Source organism: Rhyacophila brunnea, unplaced genomic scaffold (genome assembly GCF_057557595.1).
Source record: "Rhyacophila brunnea isolate RB1 unplaced genomic scaffold, BYU_Rbru_1.0 scaffold_9, whole genome shotgun sequence".
Lineage (NCBI taxonomy): Eukaryota > Metazoa > Arthropoda > Insecta > Trichoptera > Rhyacophilidae > Rhyacophila > Rhyacophila brunnea.
Window position 1 is genome coordinate 37,862,558 of NW_028233361.1, and position 20,911 is coordinate 37,883,468.

At 33.1% G+C, this 20,911-nt stretch overlaps 1 protein-coding gene across 1 annotated transcript; it reads right to left on the bottom strand.

The window, feature by feature from the left end:
- Positions 1-1,066: 1,066 nt before the first annotated feature.
- On the bottom strand, positions 1,067-13,179 carry LOC147063602 (MAPK regulated corepressor interacting protein 2). The gene is made up of 5 exons (XM_085960055.1): positions 13,047-13,179; positions 12,878-12,962; positions 12,468-12,577; positions 4,123-4,182; positions 1,067-3,986 (listed from the first exon to the last, which is right to left on the bottom strand). Exons 1-5 carry the CDS (start codon positions 13,096-13,098, stop codon positions 3,847-3,849), a joined length of 447 nt encoding a protein of 148 aa, XP_085816181.1. The 5' UTR covers positions 13,099-13,179; the 3' UTR covers positions 1,067-3,846.
- Positions 13,180-20,911: the final 7,732 nt, after the last annotated feature.

Below are 20,911 nucleotides of genomic sequence, written 5' to 3' on the forward strand. Positions count from 1 at the left end.
CAGATATAATTTAAAATCACTGTTTCAGTGCATTTAACATACATTAGTTTAATTTCTATCAGTCTAGTACATATTATTATATAACTTTATATACAAACAACAGAATATCGTTGCTGCTATAATTATAACTTTGAATACATATATTATTACATATATGTACCTATAGCAACATGAAAATATAATATAGTACAATATGTTTTATAATGTTTGAAAATATTAGGCATTTCGCAAGCTTAAAATAAATGATTAGAAATTTATTATTCAAAAGAATTATAATCTTCTAATTAATTTTATAATTGCGGTTATTATTTATTATACAATGACAATACACTGTAAACAACACATTATAAAATAAATATATTTTATACAAAAACAACAATGAAATTTGTATATAAAAAAAACAATATTTTGAAATTTTAAACAAAAGATACTTATAAATTTGGTATTGGTGTTTTGAATGGTAACTAAAAAAAAATAGTAGTGCAATATATTCAAAGCTGTTGAAGAAAACCTCACAAGTGTTAGCTACAAGCGACTTCATATTGTAGGTTCAAGATCTTCACATTTCTATTTTTCAATTATTAGGGCATATGAAAAAACAATTCATCACGATGAAAAGATAAGTGACCGACAACACAACACTTCGGCATTACTATTTAGTTGAAATATCCTGTAAAATCTTTTATAACAGGAAATAACAATATGGCAGTTTTAATAATATAATTTATATTGCGTAGTTTACAGTTTACCAAGTTAACCATGTGTCATTCGTTCAGTAAATGCATTCAAATGACATAATATATTAGTAGAAGACTCACTTCTATATAGTCGAATTCTTTAAATATATTGCACAGCCGTACGTAGATGGTTGATTAATTCAATTCTATCATTTACCATTACACCATGTTCAACACGATAGGGAGAATCAGAACTGAATAAAAATGCCACAACCTTTTTATACTACCTGATATTGTAGCGGATACAACTCATCGATGTATTTTCGATGGGGTCTAGGACGAATTGGCTCTGGCTCTATTTTAGATTTCTGCTGGTCACTCATTTTATTAGTCATGCTGGCAATAGTCAGCAATAACCTAGTTGTCCTGGCATTGACAAATCGTCCTATTCCATTTCGATGGGTTAATCATTAGTTTTCGCATGGTATATCAATTATTGTACCTATTGATTAATGAGCAATGGTTACTCTTAGCTTAAAATCAATTTATTTTCTGCTGTTTTAGTGCATTTATGTGGTTGGTGTTTTGAGTTATAACGAATCACTGCTGTATACGGATATAACCGATAGAAAGACAATACAAAATAGTAAGATAATAACTAAATAACATTACGATACACTGTGCATTCCTTACAGCTATGATAAATGGATTATTTTTACCAAAATAACATTTAAACAAGTATTACACAATAACAAAAATCTGTACCATAGACATTTCACAGGAAAAGGAGTAACACGTTACTTTAGCCGGGTTTAAGTGTCGATAATAATTGCGGAGATGAGGATTAAACGAATACAAGTGAAATATGTACAATTAAAAAAAGAATTATAAATATACCACATTACAGTGATGTTTAATAATTTTGGCACGAAACAAGACATAGTCGGAGGGATTCCGAGTGAAAGGAAACAGTGTAATAGGCTTGATTAAGTGCAAAAGAAAATAACTACTCGTGTTTATATTACTCCGTGTTCTTATTAACAAGGTTTTACTGTAATCACATTAACTCTTCAAAATTCCTGGAAACGAGGAGAAGTCGCATCTGCGCATGAATATTCATGGTTAAATACTTTCAATATTTTGAGTGAAACTGGATTCAAATGAGGATTTTAAACATGGTGTATAAAAGGTATAGCGACCATATATAAAATTTCTTCTTTCAAACATTAAAAACATTGATAAACATAAAGAAATATCGATATTTTCTCGAGGAATATTAATAAAGATCATTATTTGAAAAGAAGAAGTAATTTACAGGAAGTTGAAAAAAGTTCTGTACATTCTACAATCGCATATTGAATTTTGAAGTTGATTTAATCAACTCGGTCATAAAAGCGCTCGTCCTCAGCTCATCAATTAATTTGTAAAGCACTACAGAAAAAAATAGTTTACATACTGTAATATGTACTTTGTAATTTTTACAAAATGAATAGCGTACAGCGTTTTTACAAAGCTGAGAATTATTTTACAATAATAGAATTGTAATAATTGTAATGCCTTATAAGATAGAATGATTTAATAAACATCCGAGATGGGATTTTATATGTACATATTGCCAATACATTACAAAAAAAAAAAAAAACTAAAACAGAGTTAGTGATGAATTTATATAATGTTATCTATTGTAGTTATGAAAACACATCACTATTCCATGATTATATAAACAAAAGATAAAATATGCATACGTATAACATAATATATTGTAATGAAAAAAAAATGATTAGATTCAATTGCGGGCATTTTTAAATATAATATTACATACCAACATATCGATACACCAATGGAAATGATTGTTCATACTGAGAAAAAAGTGACAGAATGCAGGATAGCGGTTGGCAGCTGATAAAATACATACCATACAAAATGGGTGAAAATACAGCATTCTGTCGTTATGTATTAACCAAACTGCCTAATATACTTTGCGGGGTAAAGGTAAATGATTACTGTTTACACTCCAAAATTGACAGGTATCTTAATATACTTTTCAAACCATTGGCTCCATGCTCTGGATCCAAACAATATTGGACGTGAGATTTATTAAATGGGATGTATTAAACAATTAAACAATACCACACAAGCTGTATTGTCAATGAGGATTGAATCAGTGTACGTATTCAGTGTTCTCGTAACAGCTAGCTGGTCTGCAATCAGTATAGATTTGTTCATTTAATGATTTGTTCATGATATAACATTTCGTTTCTTAAATCTGTTACGATTATTTTTGTGCTGCAACAGATATTCATTGGAACGCTTTGTCTATCGAGTGCAAGCGTAGAATTTTTAATTCATGTTTTTGTAATTTAACTATTATACAAGCAGCAAAATTTGATGAAGATTATTGACAACTGCTGTTTATATCACTGCTGAAAATGGAAAGTGCCTCACAAGAGCAAATAGTCCCATAATATTGCAATAATTAAATATTATTACAATGTATATGTATAAAAAACAGATAATTCTCGCTTCTATTTCTTCGATATTTTGATGAAAACTTATGACATTTTTTTGGCAATGGATTATAAAATAACGCTTGAAAAAAATAAACCATATGTATAAAAAAAATATCTTTTGAAAGAATCATATTTTTTTTAAGATTTTTATATTTTCATAAGATGTTTGTCTACAAACAGTGTCTCGAAACCCTGCCTCTTGTTTTTAGCTAGGTACTATTAAGAAAAACTGTTCCCTGGAAATGCTAGCAGAGATAATAGAACGGTGCATTACTGATTGAATCGAAAAAATCACTGATACTGACACAACAGGATACCGAACCGTTATGGAAATGTGTGAATGAACCTTTAATGTGGATGGTTTGACATCACAGTAGCCATGGTTATAAACCAATATATACTTGTACTATTTTTGAATGGTGTGAAACTAGTATTTCCATTTCCATATTGATTGCCTGCGAGCCGCTATCAACTTATGTTCGTGCTGATTGATTTATTACCATAGTTACTGTAGAATCAAAAAAAAATTACATAAATAGCACCGGGTGGACATAATCCTATCAGTTAGAAACATACAAAATAGGGTTACATTGCGGGGTTCCCCGTGAGTTGGCGCGGTCGGATGGCGAGTTGCGCGCGGCGGGTTGCGCCGTTGCGTTCTAACTGTACTTGGTGATGTTGTGGAAGAGTCTCTTGCCCCACCACGACTCCAGGTCAAAGGGTTTGAAGTCCCGCATCACGGGGCTGGGCGCCGAGTCTTTGAAGTAAAGGTTGTTCGGTGCCATTGTGATTGAGTAAACTGCAACAGAACAAAATATATCATGAAGATTTAACACTGTGGGCGTAATGCAGAGATGTCACCGTTAGGTTAGACTATGGCCCAGTCTTGAGTCTTAATATGAATTAAAAGATATCATTAATTAAATTTGTCTTACCGTGTTCCTCGTCAGAGGGGGATGTGGGTTCACTGTCGCACTCTGCTACCTGATTCCAAGCTGAAAAGAAAGTAAGAATAAATGTATCAAGACAATTTTTTACCATGTTCGATCTTAGAAAACCATGTTAGCCACTTGCTCAACCTGTTGGGTCCATACTCTGACTCAAAACACACATTGAAAAACAATATGTGAATTTGCCAAACCCAGGATCCGAACCTCGGATCCACGACATAAGCCGACGAGTTAATCATTCCGCCATCGTGGACATACGACAAAATAAGCACTAATATCACACGACTGTTATACCACTTGATTATGTGTCTGGCATGTCACCCTTTTAGGGGTTATCCATGGAGAGGCCGTTTGATATAATGTGATATTTGTTTTTTTAATAAGATTTTGAAAAATGTGACCTAATAACATCATAAAATACCAAAAACCATGTAGGTAACATCATTTATGCAGTAATAGATAAATAAATAGTATTACCCATGATATACTCGGCTGGTTAATAGGTCATTTATTCTCAATTCTCGTAAACAGTAAATCATGAAAGTGAAAATACCTCGAGTTAAATTAACATAGTCTATTTAAAAACGTCTATTTTAAAAATAGTCAAATGGATGAAAATAGTCATATGAGAAAATATACTTTTCTTGGCATACATAAGAAACAAGCGGAAAGATTAAAGAAACACTAAATCCATAAAACTAGACAATTTGCTACAGGCGACACTTGATTCAGAATTATTGCGATTATGTAACATTACAAATAACATCTCAAAATGTTTAAAATTATTTTCGTTAATAGAGTATAATTATATTATGAGAATTTCCAAATATTTAATAAAAGACGTTTTTGTGTTTCAAGGGTACATAAATGGTTATTTTTTTTTCCCATTGTATAATATTTTCAAATTAGAACAATATGCTCATTTTATTTTTTCGAGCACAAGCATAGTGTTTTTAAGAAATGGTTTCATAATTTATTATTACAATAGCGATTAAACACGTGAAAAAATTTGCTGCAGACTGACGCCTGATGCATGTATATGCTTGTCAAGCTGTTTAAAATTTCTATTAAGCAAAAACAGTTCGAGATTATTGCAATAGTTTATGTATTGTAAAAACAACATGTGAATTTGCCAAATCTAGGATTACGAACACGAAACCCACGAATACTTTTTTAATAATATTTATTTGTTTCTAAATGTCATGTTGTGAACGTCTTAAACTTATAATTTGTAATGTCCACAATATGTAAAATAAATTAAAATTAAATTGAAAAATTAAATTGAAAATTGAAAAATAACTTCTACTGTGCAGAAGCCATATGATCCTCTTGGAATCGGACATGATAATACTTATTTTCTGTCAAAACTATCAAACTTGTGTGTTTATAGTAGGTATAAAAATTCGCATTTTTATCTCTTCGATATTTAATTTCACATTCTGTTTGTGATGGGGGATAAAATAACCTTTGAAGATTGGATATAATATAAATATGAGATTTAAAAAAAATACTAAATATTCACATAAACATATAATATATCTTTTGAAAGAATCATGGTTCGATTTATTGATAAGACATTTGTTATGAAAAACAGTGTTTGTTTGGTAATGTATTTGTCTCTTTTCTGTCAAAAAAAAAACACTCTTCTACAAAGTCAAATAAAAAAAATTTAATATCAAGTGTCTACTTACTCAAGTCAGAGTCAAGTATCATTTTGAATTTCTTGAATATAAAACATTACAAAAAAAAAATAAACAGCAGTTATCTGAAAAAGAAGGTGACTTCTCCCATTGCTTGGTCTGTCATGTCTGTGTGGTTATAAAATATTTCTACATAGGGGGTAATGACAAAAAGCAGGGTTTAAAAAAATGTTGAAAACATGTGCTGTGCTTTTGAAAGCGAAGCGTAAGTATTTTGGACATGTGCCAGCAACAAGGCCAAGGTGTCGCAAACCAAAATAAAACATTCAATACGAACGCACATGGCAACACGGTAACACAATAAATAATATATTAACCCATTGCTAGACATACTGTAGACATTTTATTTTACACTTCATTTCCAGACGAAGCACATTGTATATTCACAATATGATATACTTTTTATGAGGTTTTTAATTCATTTCCATTCTTCTGTATTCTCCCCTATGTAATGGCTAATATCCTCTTTAACCTTTTCACCGTGGAGCATTTAATTACTATATAATTACCACATTTAAATAAGATGATAATTATATCGAATGGCCAAATAATGAAGGCACAACAGGTGTGCTGTCCGCGGTGAAAGGATTAATCAAAAGTCTGGATAACTCTATAGTATAGTGTCGATATTCTAGCATTGATAAATTTATGTATGAAACTGAGATGGCTGGATTTATGCTCGGCTAAAGCAACCAGAAATTATTGCCAGAACTGAATCCTCCAGGATGGAGAAAGTGTCATATACAAACAAAATATTCAATTCAATTGTCAGTTTACAACTTTACAATGAGTGATGGAGCATTTTGTTTTGTTTTTGTTGAAAGTGAGTTAGGACATTACTCAAGCAGGGAGTTGGTATTGGCAATTCTCCAGGATTGGTCGATTCACGAGACTCGGTATCACGTGCATTCAAAGAATAATGGTCGACCGATTATGACATGGATGTTTACATTTCTTTTCACAATACATAAACGATTTTTTCAAATTACTTAGGTAGAGTTACCATAACACACCATAAATACTGATTTTATTAAGGCTATACTTCAACTGAGGCATGGTCTAAAAAGATCGTGACTACGCGACGCGTAGATTGTGCAAATGACACGTGACAAACAAAACATAATTTGTCATAAAAAATGAACATGCGTCCATTTAATGTTATGTTTATTGATATATTAGTCATCATCATCATCAGCCGGGGTCAATCCACTGCTGGATGAAGGCCTCCCCAAGCTTTCTCCAACTCTCTCGGTCCTGTGTCGTTCGCTGCCACGTATTTCCGCCGAACTTTACCAGATCGTCAATCCAGCGGCTTTTAGGGCGACCCTGTGGCTGTTTTGTACCCCTTGGGTACCATTGGATGACGGCATTTGTCCAGCGGCCGTCTTTTCGGCGAGCAATGTGCCCCGCCCATCTCCATTTCAGCTGTTTGGCAACGTCTATTACATTGCGTACTCTTGTCTGCTTCCTAACCCATTCGTTTCTCTTACGGTCCTTTCGCGTGATGCCCAACATGCACCTCTCCATGCCTCGCTGTGTGACTCTTAGCTTTTGGACATCTCTCGTGTTGAGGGTCCACGTCTCGCAGCCATACGTGAGCACGGGTAGCACACATTGGTTGAACACCCTACGCTTAAGACATAATGGTAGGTCACTCTTGAAGATACTATTCAGACGTCCGAATAATAATATATTCATTGACATGTTTTCTTTTTCGAGTAAATGCGTAATGTTTTTTAGTCACCTTTATACGATTTAAGAATAGGTATATTCCTCCGACGCCATCACAAAAAAAATTGACGTGCTCACAGCTTGACTATCGCCCTCCGATTGGCAACGAGTGCGAAATTACGTCCCACCTATTTTTGAAAATTATTTGCCATTTCACTGATGTATACTCTTATCTTTAGCTAATTCCTCAAATTTTCAGGATACTTATGTTGATAGCTGTTGTACTATAAACCCATCTTCGAAACGTTCCAACGATAACTTAAATGAAATATCAAAACAGCAAACGTATATCCTTGACAACACAGTAATTGAGTAGAGTGAATAGCTTTGCTGCATCTCACAATTTACGATAATAACAATGTTTCAGTTGTTTGTCCGAATACAAGTTTTTCTTTTTCTCTGGCGAAATTTTGAATTATTTTTTTCTTTTCTGCAGCCCGGGATGGACCTTGGCGACCTTAAATTGACTCCTATGCTTAACCGAATCCTCAATTCTCCTTCTTGCAATTTCTCTTACCACCAAGCCACAGCAGTTATGGTCTTCCCACACTCCCTCCTGGTTTTCCATAGGTGGGGCACTTTGTTGTTAATTCCATTACTCGATGATCCGTACATGTCATGAGGCCGGCCCATCGCAGACGTTGGGTTTAGATAAATCTGATGACACCACGCACATCAAAGAGCTTATAGAACTTATATTTAGTGTGACATAGTCAGGTGGGACTAAAAATCTTTTATTAGATTCAACACTCTGTCTTCTGGGAATCACTTGAATAATTAATGTCCACATTTCTGAACTGTAGCATAATACTGGTATTAACAATGTTTTATATAGGTAAAGTTTGGTGGAATGTGTGGCAGCAAACTATGGACCGAGAAGGGTGGAGGGAGCTAGGGGAGGCCTTCATCCAGTAGTGGATCGACCCCGACTGATGATTATGATGATGATGATATAGGCAGAATTTCGAGTTTTTTAATTTCTCAATCTGGAAGACCTCGGGTACTTAGAGAGATCATTATGGTAGCAGTTAGCGTATATGATTCTGATTTTAATTTTGTTATTCATATTGTTATTGGAACAAATAATTTAGTCTGCTAAATATTGAGTTTTTTCACATTCCGTATGTGATGAGAATTGATCAGAGATGTGGCCTGCCTGACTCCTCTGCAACAACATGGGGAACGTTATAAAATTGGATCTCGATCGGAGAGCTATGCCCACCATTCTCTACCAAGCTACGAAACCAAACATTATTCAACATCTTCTGTAATATATATAATAGTAAATAATGGAAAGATAATGATTTGGTTATTTAGAAAGACTTACGAGCACTGGGGGTCAATGACAGGAGAAGGGGAGTGGAATAGTACAGAAATCTGCTTGAGCCGATCAAGGTTCACCCTGGGCTGCAGCGCCATAGAAAAATAAGAGGAAGTAATTCAAAATTCACTTTCCCTATGACATTGACAAAATTGAATATAACATGTTTTGATGGACGAAAATGCTTCGGAGATATGACTAATTAATCTGTTTTTCAAGTAATGTTTAAATTAATATAAGAAAACTGGAAGTAGAGTTGGAGCTGTAGTATGCATGCTGACAATGTAGCTACGGAGTTTAATTCAACTACGCGGAATTATAAGAAAAACACTCCTCTATCCCAATAATGTGATACTTTCAAATAATCTTCCAAAGCTCTGGAGAGACACAGCGACTCTTGGATGGTATAAAAAAGTTTTACCAAAACTTTAAAACTTTCCATCCGTATGCCAACTAAATCAAGTTTTTTTGGATAGCACAGAGGAGCTGGTTCAAAGTAACGATAAACCTGAAGAAGTCTGGCGCCTTAAATGGCAGGGTTCGGGGGGTGGGTAGGGAACTCCCGTCTGGTGATAGACTTAATAGTGGAGTTCCTGTATACTTTCTCCCTGGGGGATTCTGCCATCCACCGAGGTGATGAAAACATACTGGCATGGGTTATGGCTCTACTGGTGCCTGTATAGTACTGTCACGACAATGTGATTTTCTGTTTGTGACTGTGTTTTGTATGAATACCTCTATGCTGTCGCTTACACCCTGCCGCCGTATGATTGAAGAATATTGGGTAGTCTAGGTTGTGCAGCATAAATTAACAGACAGGTTTTGCTTTTTGGCAACTGTATTACACAAACTTCAAAACAGTATGTGTGAAATAAACTCTTCAAATTAATGAAATACGCATTATACTGATGTGGGTAGTTTTTGCAAGTTAATTAATAAGGCAGAGAGTTCAATACGTGAGAGGCAATGGTTATCGAAACTTTTCAATATTTTTGATTGGCAATACTGGGTCAGGACATGGCGATATCATTTTATCATAACATGCGAAGATAAGGACCCTTGAGATATGTAACAAACACCGTATTGACCCTAATATTTTGTTATTATCTTCTTTAATATGATGAAGTCCAATTTCTGGGTGCCTATTGATAAGAGTTTTATACTATTCCTTGTTGATCAGTTTTTGCAATCTGGTTCGAATTAAATTTTCAATAAAATTAATGCAATTGCAGACTATCTTTGTACAAAGACGGTATGTAAATTTTATGTATGCAGCACGCCTATCGCCGTGAGCTTTTGTACATGCAACAGATGGCAGTATACCATGTAAATGACACATTGTTCGTTAAGCATTTGAACGGTCATTTTGTACACTCATGCAGTGTCACTACAACATCCACTCCGCGGAAGCCCATATACTCCGCTTAGGATCAAACAAACAGTTGCAAAAAACACCTGCTTACTTTGGTAATATTTTCCGCAATGAGAAGTATGGTTTACTTCAGTTCATAATGAAGAAACAGGTAGACGGCAGAAGAGTTTTAGGTACAAATAGTTTCTCTTGGCTATACAACTCTGTAAGTGGCTCAATGCCTTGGTGATCTAATACGACTGGCCCAGGATAGGGAGATGTATTGCAATTTTGTTGCCAACATACGATACAAGAATATAGTTCAATGCCCAGAATGAAGAAGTGGACATAACGCCTGTCTTTAAATTCATGGGTCACGAATTTGAATCTGACGTCTGGATGAACTTAACATTTTTATCTTTACAATATGTTTAGATGCAAAACATATTGTAAATATCGTCACTGTTCTGGCAGAAGACACTAATTCGAAAAAACGCGATATTGAGTTAGTTATACCAAAATGTTCCTTATTTCAAACTTTACCGTCTGGAAACCTTCTTAATAAATAAACAGTCTTTATTTTAAAGTCATCCTTTTTACAATTACTTAATAAACTCACATGACAGACCATTTCAAACATTTTGACAACTTCAAAGTCAAATTACTCAAAACTAGTATTCTCCAGTTAGTGTGTTCTGCCAGAACAGAGACGATATGTACCTATGTGAATGGTTAGTAACCATTCTTTCTAAAAAAAAAAATAGTTAAGATAACCTATGCACTATGACAATGGTTTAAAAATACAACAAGGTCATCAAATGCTTGCAATCAATTCTATTAAAAAATACAGTTTTTAATAAACAGAATGCTTTGAAGGTTTTGACATAAATTCACATGCTGTTTTTTCAATGTGTGCTTGAATCTAGAGCAAGGACCTAATAATGGGTTGAGCGACAACCATTTTTCTTTTAAAAAATTTGAGAATTCTGGAGGCAGCTGATGATAATGATAATATAACTATGTAGTTACGGTAGAACCTCAAATTTACATTGAAGATATCCAGACTAATAAATTGGGGATGAATGTAATCCGGATAATGATAAATCCAGATATTTGAAGATAGTCATGCGGTGCCTCCAAAAATCCCTGTTGCTCGCCAGTCGCCGGGTGCAAGGAAATCATTTTTGATTCTAGAATAAATATTTCACTATCATCCATGACCATCATTCTGGTATAAAACTGACAATTATAATAAAATCCAGATTCCAGTTAATCGAGGTTCTACTATACGTTGCATAAAATACACCAATAAACTGTAGTTCTAAATAAATAAATGACGTAACATTGACGCAATATTTTTTGTGTGTCCCAAGGATGTCATTTTTATCTTCAAATTTTATCAAATATTTTTTTACGCAAATTGTAATGTCAGTCTTATCAATACAAATATTATAGCGTTATCTTATTCTTCCCATGAAGATTTATTCATATTTTCAATATTGTTATTCAAAAAGAAAATTTTAATTTATAAATTATAAAAATATTTTCATCTTCTTCTGAGGGCAGTACACCTTCATTTGAGACTTGGCCTCTTCCAGAGTGATTTTTCAGTCATCGACGTTCAGAGTGATTTATGCAATACTCTTCACCGTTCCTCTGCTTGCATCCATAGCCTTCTTCCATTTGGGTTCCCAATGAGGACTATTTTCAGTATGCGTGCCTCTTGCATGGCCCGACATGGCTTCCTCAGTCCGACCTCAAGAGTTTTATGAAAGTATATGTGCTACAACTCTTCATTACATCTGATTCTCCTCACCGGACCTGACTCACGCGACTGTACGTACGTCGCAGGATTTTAACCTCAAAGGTCTTAATTAGTTTAGCAATGTTTGCAGTTAAGTGTCCCCCAACTTACTTCCGTACACCATACTGACTAAAGACTTATCATAGCGGATGTATCTTTATCTTATCATACCTAATGGGTAAAAAAAACCGTACAACTTGGTTTACAGGAGGCCAGGCGGGAACCGCGCTTATTTTCATAGCTGATTTTTGCATAATTTATGAATTCAAGAATAAAAATATAACTTAACCTAACAAAAATAATCCAGTGGGTATATTGGGTATTTTCAAAATTTGTTTGCTGCTGGCTTCCTGTAAAGTGTAAACCGACAAGAAACAAAAAATAAACAATAAGAAATATTTTATTAAATAATTAATTACTTACTGTCATTGATATATCTGATAATTTCTTCATGCTGAGGTGTGATTGAATCCTGGTGTATTCTTTGATGCATAGATTTTTTGCCATTGCAGTGAAAGACAGGTTTAGAAACACTAGAAGGAAATAACCATAATAATAAAAAAAAACAAGAAACATTCTGTTATAATTAGACAAGCCATTAACTCAAGCTTTCATTATTAATAACTAAAGACGAGGATGTACAGTTTACGTAGGTAAGTTGCCTTTTATTTTATAAAATTTGTGTATTTCTTGGTCAACCAGAAGTAAAAAAAATAGATGAGAAAGGTTAGCGCAAGAGAAAGAAACGCAAATTAATGCAGTATTATGAAATAGCAAAGGTGGCGTTTTTTGAAATATTTGACGTTTAATTTATTGCGTGGTTAAAAACTTACGTTACAATATCGTTGTTATCAGATTCTGATGGTTTTCTAGTTAGATCTCGCAAGGTCTCCAGCCGCTCCAAGTTTTGCGTTATACCTGTAAAATGGAAATACAATGATTTTATATAACGGCGCGGGCGACTGACAGCGCAATATTGAGAAAGTTAAATTAATGTTTTACCTCGTCTTGTTTTAGCAACTATTTTACTAGGTCCCTTTGAAATTGTATACATTTTTACTGAATTTAACCAGAATAAAAAATTGTATAAGAAGGGCGCATGGACGAAAGGGCACTAATCAATCTTGTTACCAGTGCACAAAAATAATACTAATATTAATATATTAAAAAATAGAAAAATCGCCCTCTCACAATTCACAGCAAATCAAATGGAAATGTATCGTAAAATAATACAGAATCCAATAATTATGTAGGTATCTCGTGTAAAAATAGCTTTAAAATAATATAATTTGAAAAATAACCAAAAGGTAAACACTAAACAGATTAAGTACCTAGGTATTCAAAAAAACTGTAAATTATTGAATAATATTATATTTTGATTCATATTTTATATTTAAAGTTTTATAATATTTTCAAACATTATTTTCCACATATTTATATCTGCTCAAATAACACAAGTATCCACATGGCATAATTTAGTTTAGATATTAGAGTGGCAACACTATACCCACGTGATGATAGAACGACATCTCTAGTCTACTTTGAACCAATAAATAGACCTAAATAATATAATAGACTTGAAAGTTTTTGAGCAATATTAATAGATGTCATTGTATAATATTTATTTTTAAAATTCCTACCTATATTTTATTATTATTCGTACATCCTCGATAATTTTTATGGTAATTATTTTAAAAAATAGTTTCGAATAGGTATGAGGTATGTAGGCTGATGTGTTAAAAATAATGTACCTATATTCAATAAGAGGCTCCATATAATATGACGTCACTATAAGGTGTGCGTGTGTGCGCGCGCGCACACCTACCAGAATGTGTCCCCGCACAGTCCTCACACAAAAATATTGTAAAAGAAAATTTCCTTTGCCTGATTTTTTTGCTCGAATGCACGAAACCATCACTTCCGTACCTCTATGGCAGAAGCATAGTATAAGTCATTTTTTCGCATTTTACAGGAGACGATTTTTAAAGTTTAAAGAAGTGTCACAAATCAGGATATGAAGGAAATTGGATTGTTTAATGTTATTATTATAAAAAACTAATGTATTTTAAAAATATATTTATTAAAAAAATAAAATCAAGTAACTGAATGAGTTATTGAGCATTTAATGACATATCGTCTCTGTTCTGGCAGAACACACTAACTGGAGAATACTAGTTTTGAGTAATTTGACTTTGAAGTTGTTAAAATGTTTGAAATGGTCTATCATGTGAGTTTATTAAGTAATCGTAAAAAGGATGACTTTAAAATAAGGACTGTTTATTTATTAAGAAGGTGTCCAGACGGTAAAGTTTGAAATAAAGAACATTTTGGTATAACTAACTCAATATGTAATTTTTTCGAATTAGTGTTTTCTGCCAGAACAGTGACGATATTATTATGAGGTTTTGGCATAAAAATATTTTCAACATTTTGACATATCATTTACAATAATAGACGTTTTACTATAGAAATATTATGAAATTAAAACAAGATCATGGAAATTAAATGAACACAATATGATAAAATAAAACTAACAGTATGAATAATAGTTGATAAGCAGTAATTGTTTATGTTTATTGCTTATAGTATTTATGAAATCAAATTAAGAGGTATTTAGATTTATATAAAATTGATGATAAACCGGATCTATCAATGGCAATAAACTGATGAGGTCATCTTTCTTAGATTGATTTATTGGCAGACGACTGTTATAGCATTGTTCCTTATTCCTATTATCGTACAACGTAAATCAAGTTGAAGAAATGGGTCATCTTCATGTAATGAATATTTAAATTTTATCAAACCAAACTCCTTCTCATACCTGATCCAACCAATTTTGTTCCAAACGACATTTTCTCCAACTGTATTAATTTTTCGCTTCACTATAGTTGATTAGAAAGAAGGCTTGAATAATTGTAAATCTCATCCTGAGACATCTCTTTAACAATAAAAGATTTCTCGCCCCTTACTGTGAACAAACTGATACCAATCATGGGGAATATTAATTTCTACGTTGGAAGTTTTCTTGGCTTTTTCAATACGTGAATGGTCAGAGTCACATTCAAGTTGCGTATGGCCTGGGAGCAAATATTTATGATCCATGACCTGGATAGTTGGTGATGTACTTACAAAGTAAGATAGAGCTGTAGTTATTATGTTATTTTTATTTTGTCCCGGACAAGAATCAGAGAATGCAATAACACTTTCAATAGTTGGAGTAAAGAAATTCAGAAGACTTATCACACAAGACGCTATATCGTTGGCTCCCCTTGCAGCTATTCCCTCGTGCCACATATAACATGAGGTTTGGTTCGATGTGCAATTTCTTACTGTCAAATATATGTGCACAATTGCCTTTTATAGTACACTATTATTTGAGTTAAGAGAAGGCGTTGGCAAACACTGCTACAGGTCGAATGGTAAAAAAGCAATTTTACCTTCAGATTGGAGAGCTTTGGTCTTATCGTTTTTTTTTAATTCATAGCCTTCATCTGTCACTTGCTGATAGGCAAACGTGCCAAATTCCAATTTTTGTTTTATTTGTAAATCTGTAGCACATTTTAATTGAATATTGTATGTATCACAAGTTTTTGTGTGTTTTTGCCAGGTACTTTAAATTTATATCCGGTGTTTTTAAAAGTTGAAGCATACATACTATATGACACAGGAATCATATTTTTTTCCTGTTTGCATATCACAATACATTTCAAACATTTTTTATATGTTTAGCTGCCCAGACAGGTATTCTTTGGATGTGCGACGACGTGAATAATGACTTGTTTGTTTTTTTTTGTTTATGGGTTTGTGTTTTCCACGATTATCATTACCAATAAATCCTGTAACTTTACTTTGTTTGCAGTAATTCCAAAGACATGTTGAAACATTTTTTTGCATACTTTATATTCCAGTCCCTCTGTATTGCTAATTTTATAAATACAATAAAGACAGCTGCCAAAGGTAATGCAGAATACCATAGATAAGTCTGCGCATGCGTAATTTTATATTATGGCAAAAGCGTATATATCAGAGATATATGCTTTTGGCTTGTTAGAGCTTGAAATTTTATGAGATGTATTGTTTTTCCAAGTCGTTTTATGAGAAATCTATAGGTTTTAGAGATATATGCTTTTGCCGTAACATAAAGTAGGCATTTTTTGACATATTGGCATTCAAATCTCAAAATCACCAAAACACGACTTATATGCTTCTGCCAAAGATATACGGACTTGCACAATTATTCGACTCATTTCTCGGAAGGCAAAGGTCAAGTGCGACTAACGCGAGCACGTAAATTGAAATTTTACGTTGAGCGGGATCATTATATCCGTCCCATTCTATCGCGTGCCAAAGTATACGAAAAGAAGATACGTATTTTAGTGTTTATCAATGACCACCTGTGTGCCGAGTCTTTAAATTGATTAAAAAAAGTTAAAACATCATTTAATTCCACTTCAAGTTCTTAGTATAAGGACCAATAAGGACGTCCACAGTGTAGAGATCTCAATATATTTTTACAAGCGTTATTTTGTAGCCGTTTGCTCAACCCATTGTCTTAACGCACTGAATCCAAACACATGCCGTACTGATCCATTTTAATTAATTGAATGAAAATAATAATTAAAACTATGAATTCATAATCAAAATAAACATAAAAAAATGTACTTAATAAATATATAAGATGAATTTATTTTAAAATAGTTTTTTTTTAAAATTGTAAGTTCATCTTTGATGTTGATTATTGTGTTTGGCTTTATATTACCAGTAGTGTTAAGTTCACTTAGTGCTGACACAACGCGAATGGTGCGTTTGCATTAGTTGGCCACTAGATATAATTAGCATGATATTTAAATGTGGTAATTAATTAGTAATTATCTGATCAGCGGTAAATGTGTTAGATTGGGCATTAGAAATAGATGTCTGTCCGCTCGTTCCAACCAGTTGCACCTTCGATGATACGGCTATTACAATGGCCAAGACATCGTTGGGAAGAGTCTAGGAGCATCTCTCGTACGTACACGATAGAAGAATTGATTATTTAAAAGACTTCTGTTGATAGACGCCACTAGTAGAATTAAACTCCTCCGGTGTAACTCCACCTAGAGGAAAAATATGAAGTTCACAATTTGAGACATTTTTTCGATTTAATTAATAAATACGTATTTAAATTTTATAATTTAAAAAGAAAAATTTTTCTTGTAATGAATACCTACCATCTAATTATTATATATTATTTTGTGGTCATATTGATACAGAAAGGATTTTTGATAAATTAATAATTTTAAGGATTTTTATATAATTTATTTTAAAAAACATTAGATAATATTAAATTTATAAAAAATAAATAAATAAATCAAATCAAGCTTCAATATTGTGACCGTGCACATAGAAAGGAACGAGGAAAAGATAAATTAATCAAAGACAATGCGTATATTGTTTATATATTATTTATTTTTATATATTATCATAATATACTTAAATCAGAAGGTATCCTTGGAAGTTGGTCATGGAAGGATATGTCAAAGTTTCACAGGCACTGTTTTGAGATTAATAAATTATTCTATCTACCTTAAAATGATACAAAACAATTGAGGCGTCAACATTCGGTCAAATCTAACAACAAAAAAAACGTGCATATTATTTATATGTAATTTCACACAATATTATATCGTCACTGTTCTGGCAGAAGACACTAATTCGAAAAAATAACATATTGAGTTAGTACCAAAATGTTCCTTATTTCCAACTTTACCGTCTGGAAATCTTCTTAATAAATAAACAGTTTTTATTTTAAAGTCATCCTTTTTACGATTACTTAATAAACTCACATGATAGACCATTATTTCAAACTTTTTAAAAACTTCAAAGTCAAATTACTCAAAACTAGTATTCTCCAGTTAGTGTGTTCTGCCAGAACAGAGACGATATTGTAATCATATAACTTCCAAACGCCAGTAGCATACAAAAAAATGCTTCTAAAGATAAAAACACCCATTTACACTTGAAACACACAAACGTTGTTTATCACACATATTGGTTTATGGATCATTAAAAATAGATACCTCAATTATTGTTTCATCCACTAATAATTTATTTATACAGTCTTTGTGTATGTTATCAAACATTCTTACATTAACTATAATATTTAATTATAAACTAAAATATGTAAAAACAAATAATTGTAATATGTAGGTACCTATTATTATTATAAAAATGAAAAAGAAATATTCCCAAAGGCAATTTTGTGTTGGACATGTCAGTAATTCCAAATTATTTTTATTACCATTTGTTTTTTGTGAAGTTCTCATTAATGAAAGTAGTTAACAATCTAGGATGCATGAATCCGTACAGTAAATAATTGTTAGCAACCGCAAACAAAAGAAAATGGAGATCACTTTAGAAAATTGGTATAATATGCATATACGATAAAAAAAACCATTTAAATCTACTAAATTCCATGAGGAACATAATATAAGTTCTCAAAAATTCAATTTTTTGAAAAGTAATGATTTTAGACCCATCTCCTTTATCCTTTCGTACATAGAATTTATGGTTATGTCTTATTAGACTAATGACGCCTGTACACGTGCATGAAATTACTGTTGGCAATTGTGCTTATTTTAAACTGTCATGACAATAACTGTTTACACGTAAAAGTGCTGACTGTCTCTCCAATCTCATTCTTCAAGAGTAAGCGAGACGCGATGTTGTCATTTTATACTACTATCTGACAGGTCGTATTGACAATCGGAGCTCAAAATGAGTAGTTCGTTTTTTTACCGGCATGTTCGCCCCGCCCCTATCGCTCTACTGAGCAGGCGCTGATCGAAAATAATTTTACATGCGCGCAATAAATCATCACAATTTGGAATCTTCCAATCTTGTTTGATTTATGCATGCAATCTTGCCAACTGCAGGATAATACATATTTCCCCATACAGTTTCTTACTGTGCATGGATTTACTGTTGACAGTACGTAGTATCGCGGCCATAACAAGAAAATGTATGGGTAAACATGTATTATCCTGCAGTTGGCAAGATTGAATGCATGAATCAAAAAAGCTTCTGAATTTTCATGCGACAATAGGATTTTTTCGATCTGTGTCTACGCAGTAGAATAATAGTGGCGAGCCTATCGGCAAAAAAACGAACTGTGAATGTATTTTCAGATTGACCGATTTTCACTACCTGTCAAATAGTAAGAAGTAGTACCATAAACTGACAACATCACGTCTCGCTCACTCAGAATGAATTGGAGAGACAGTCAGCACTTTTACATGTAAACAGTTATTGTCACGATAGTTTAAAATACGCACTATTGCTGCCAGTAAATCCATGCACGTGTACAGGCACTATTAGATAGATAATTGTCATAATATTGGCAGTGATGTTTTTCAATATAGTATTGGACTAACTATCTATGAACTTATTTATGGCAATGACCCATTGACTTGTTATAGAGATTCAATGAGACTGGGAGTTTGACTGCATTACGTATTATATTTAAAGATCATATTACATATGACATTTTTGTGATGACTAAATGCCCTTCGAGCGCAAAATACTCCGCAAAATCTTTGGACCCACGTTGGAAAATGGGAACTACAGAATTAAAATGAACCACGAGTTGGAAGAGCTGATTGAACAGCAAACAATCATAAGATACTGTAAGTCCCAAAGACTACGATGGGCGGGACATGTGGAGAGAATGCCTGAAGTTAGAGCGCCAATGATCATGACGAAGTGGCTACCTCAACGGAAGAGACCCAGAGGCCGTCCAAGAAGGAGATGGGCTGACGCCGTAGAAGTGGACTGGCTTCATATAGGAAGACCCGGTAACTGGAGAAGTGTGGCGAGAGACCGGAGTGAGTGGAGAGCGGTTGTGGAGGAGGCCAAATCCCACCCCGAGATGTAGTGCTGTGGAAGAAGAAGAATGCCCAGATGCACAGAATGTCAACATTCCGTTAAATTTATAATGATGAAAGTCTCGCATATATTATCAAAATAGAACAACAGATGCCAAAATTTAAATCAGCATAGCAACATTGCTTTCCATGATTAAAAATGCTACAATTTTTTAAATTCCGATTGCCTTCTAGTTATTAAAATATTTTTAAATTTACATACAATGGTAAAAGTATGAAAACTGCATACACATGATATAAATTGTAAAAAATGTTGGTAATAATTATATGGAAGCACAAAAATAATAGGCAGTGATTGAAAGAAGGTACAATTTTCAAGTGTGGAAAAATATGGGATAAACTTGTTAGGTTATTTTCAATACATATTTACATCTGTATCATAATATGCATTCGAGTTTGTCACGTAAAAATAGCATGTATTCAATAATGGTAATATTTGAGGACATTCAGGATGTTCTGCGATTCTTGCATTTAATAGCTTGCCCCTCATTAAGTCATAAACCAAAACTGCCGTCAAAGTCTTGTTCTATGCTGGCTGGTTTTCGGATTTTTATCTTATTAATCTGTTCTGTGCAAATTATAAATAATTTTAGGATACCAGTCGATACCGAGATGTCGGTTGAAAGGAAACGTTTCAAGTTAGTCCGATCCTCGATTGCACTGGTCAGTCACGAGAGAAAATTTCTTAGTTTTCAAAAAATTCGCTATGTTATATTATTATGGCAAGTGAGAAGATTCCATTTCAAGACCTTCTCATAGTAGGGTACAAGACAAGCAAAATTTTTGTAGAAAAGCACCACCCGAGTAAAGGCTTTGGCAGTGTAAACGCTGAAAATTTTGATATACAAGTGCTTTTGATTACAAACACACATGTATTCGGAACGAATTGTGCTCGCAATGGCTTTACTATATAAACTTTAAATAATTCAATGTTTCCTTTATCAG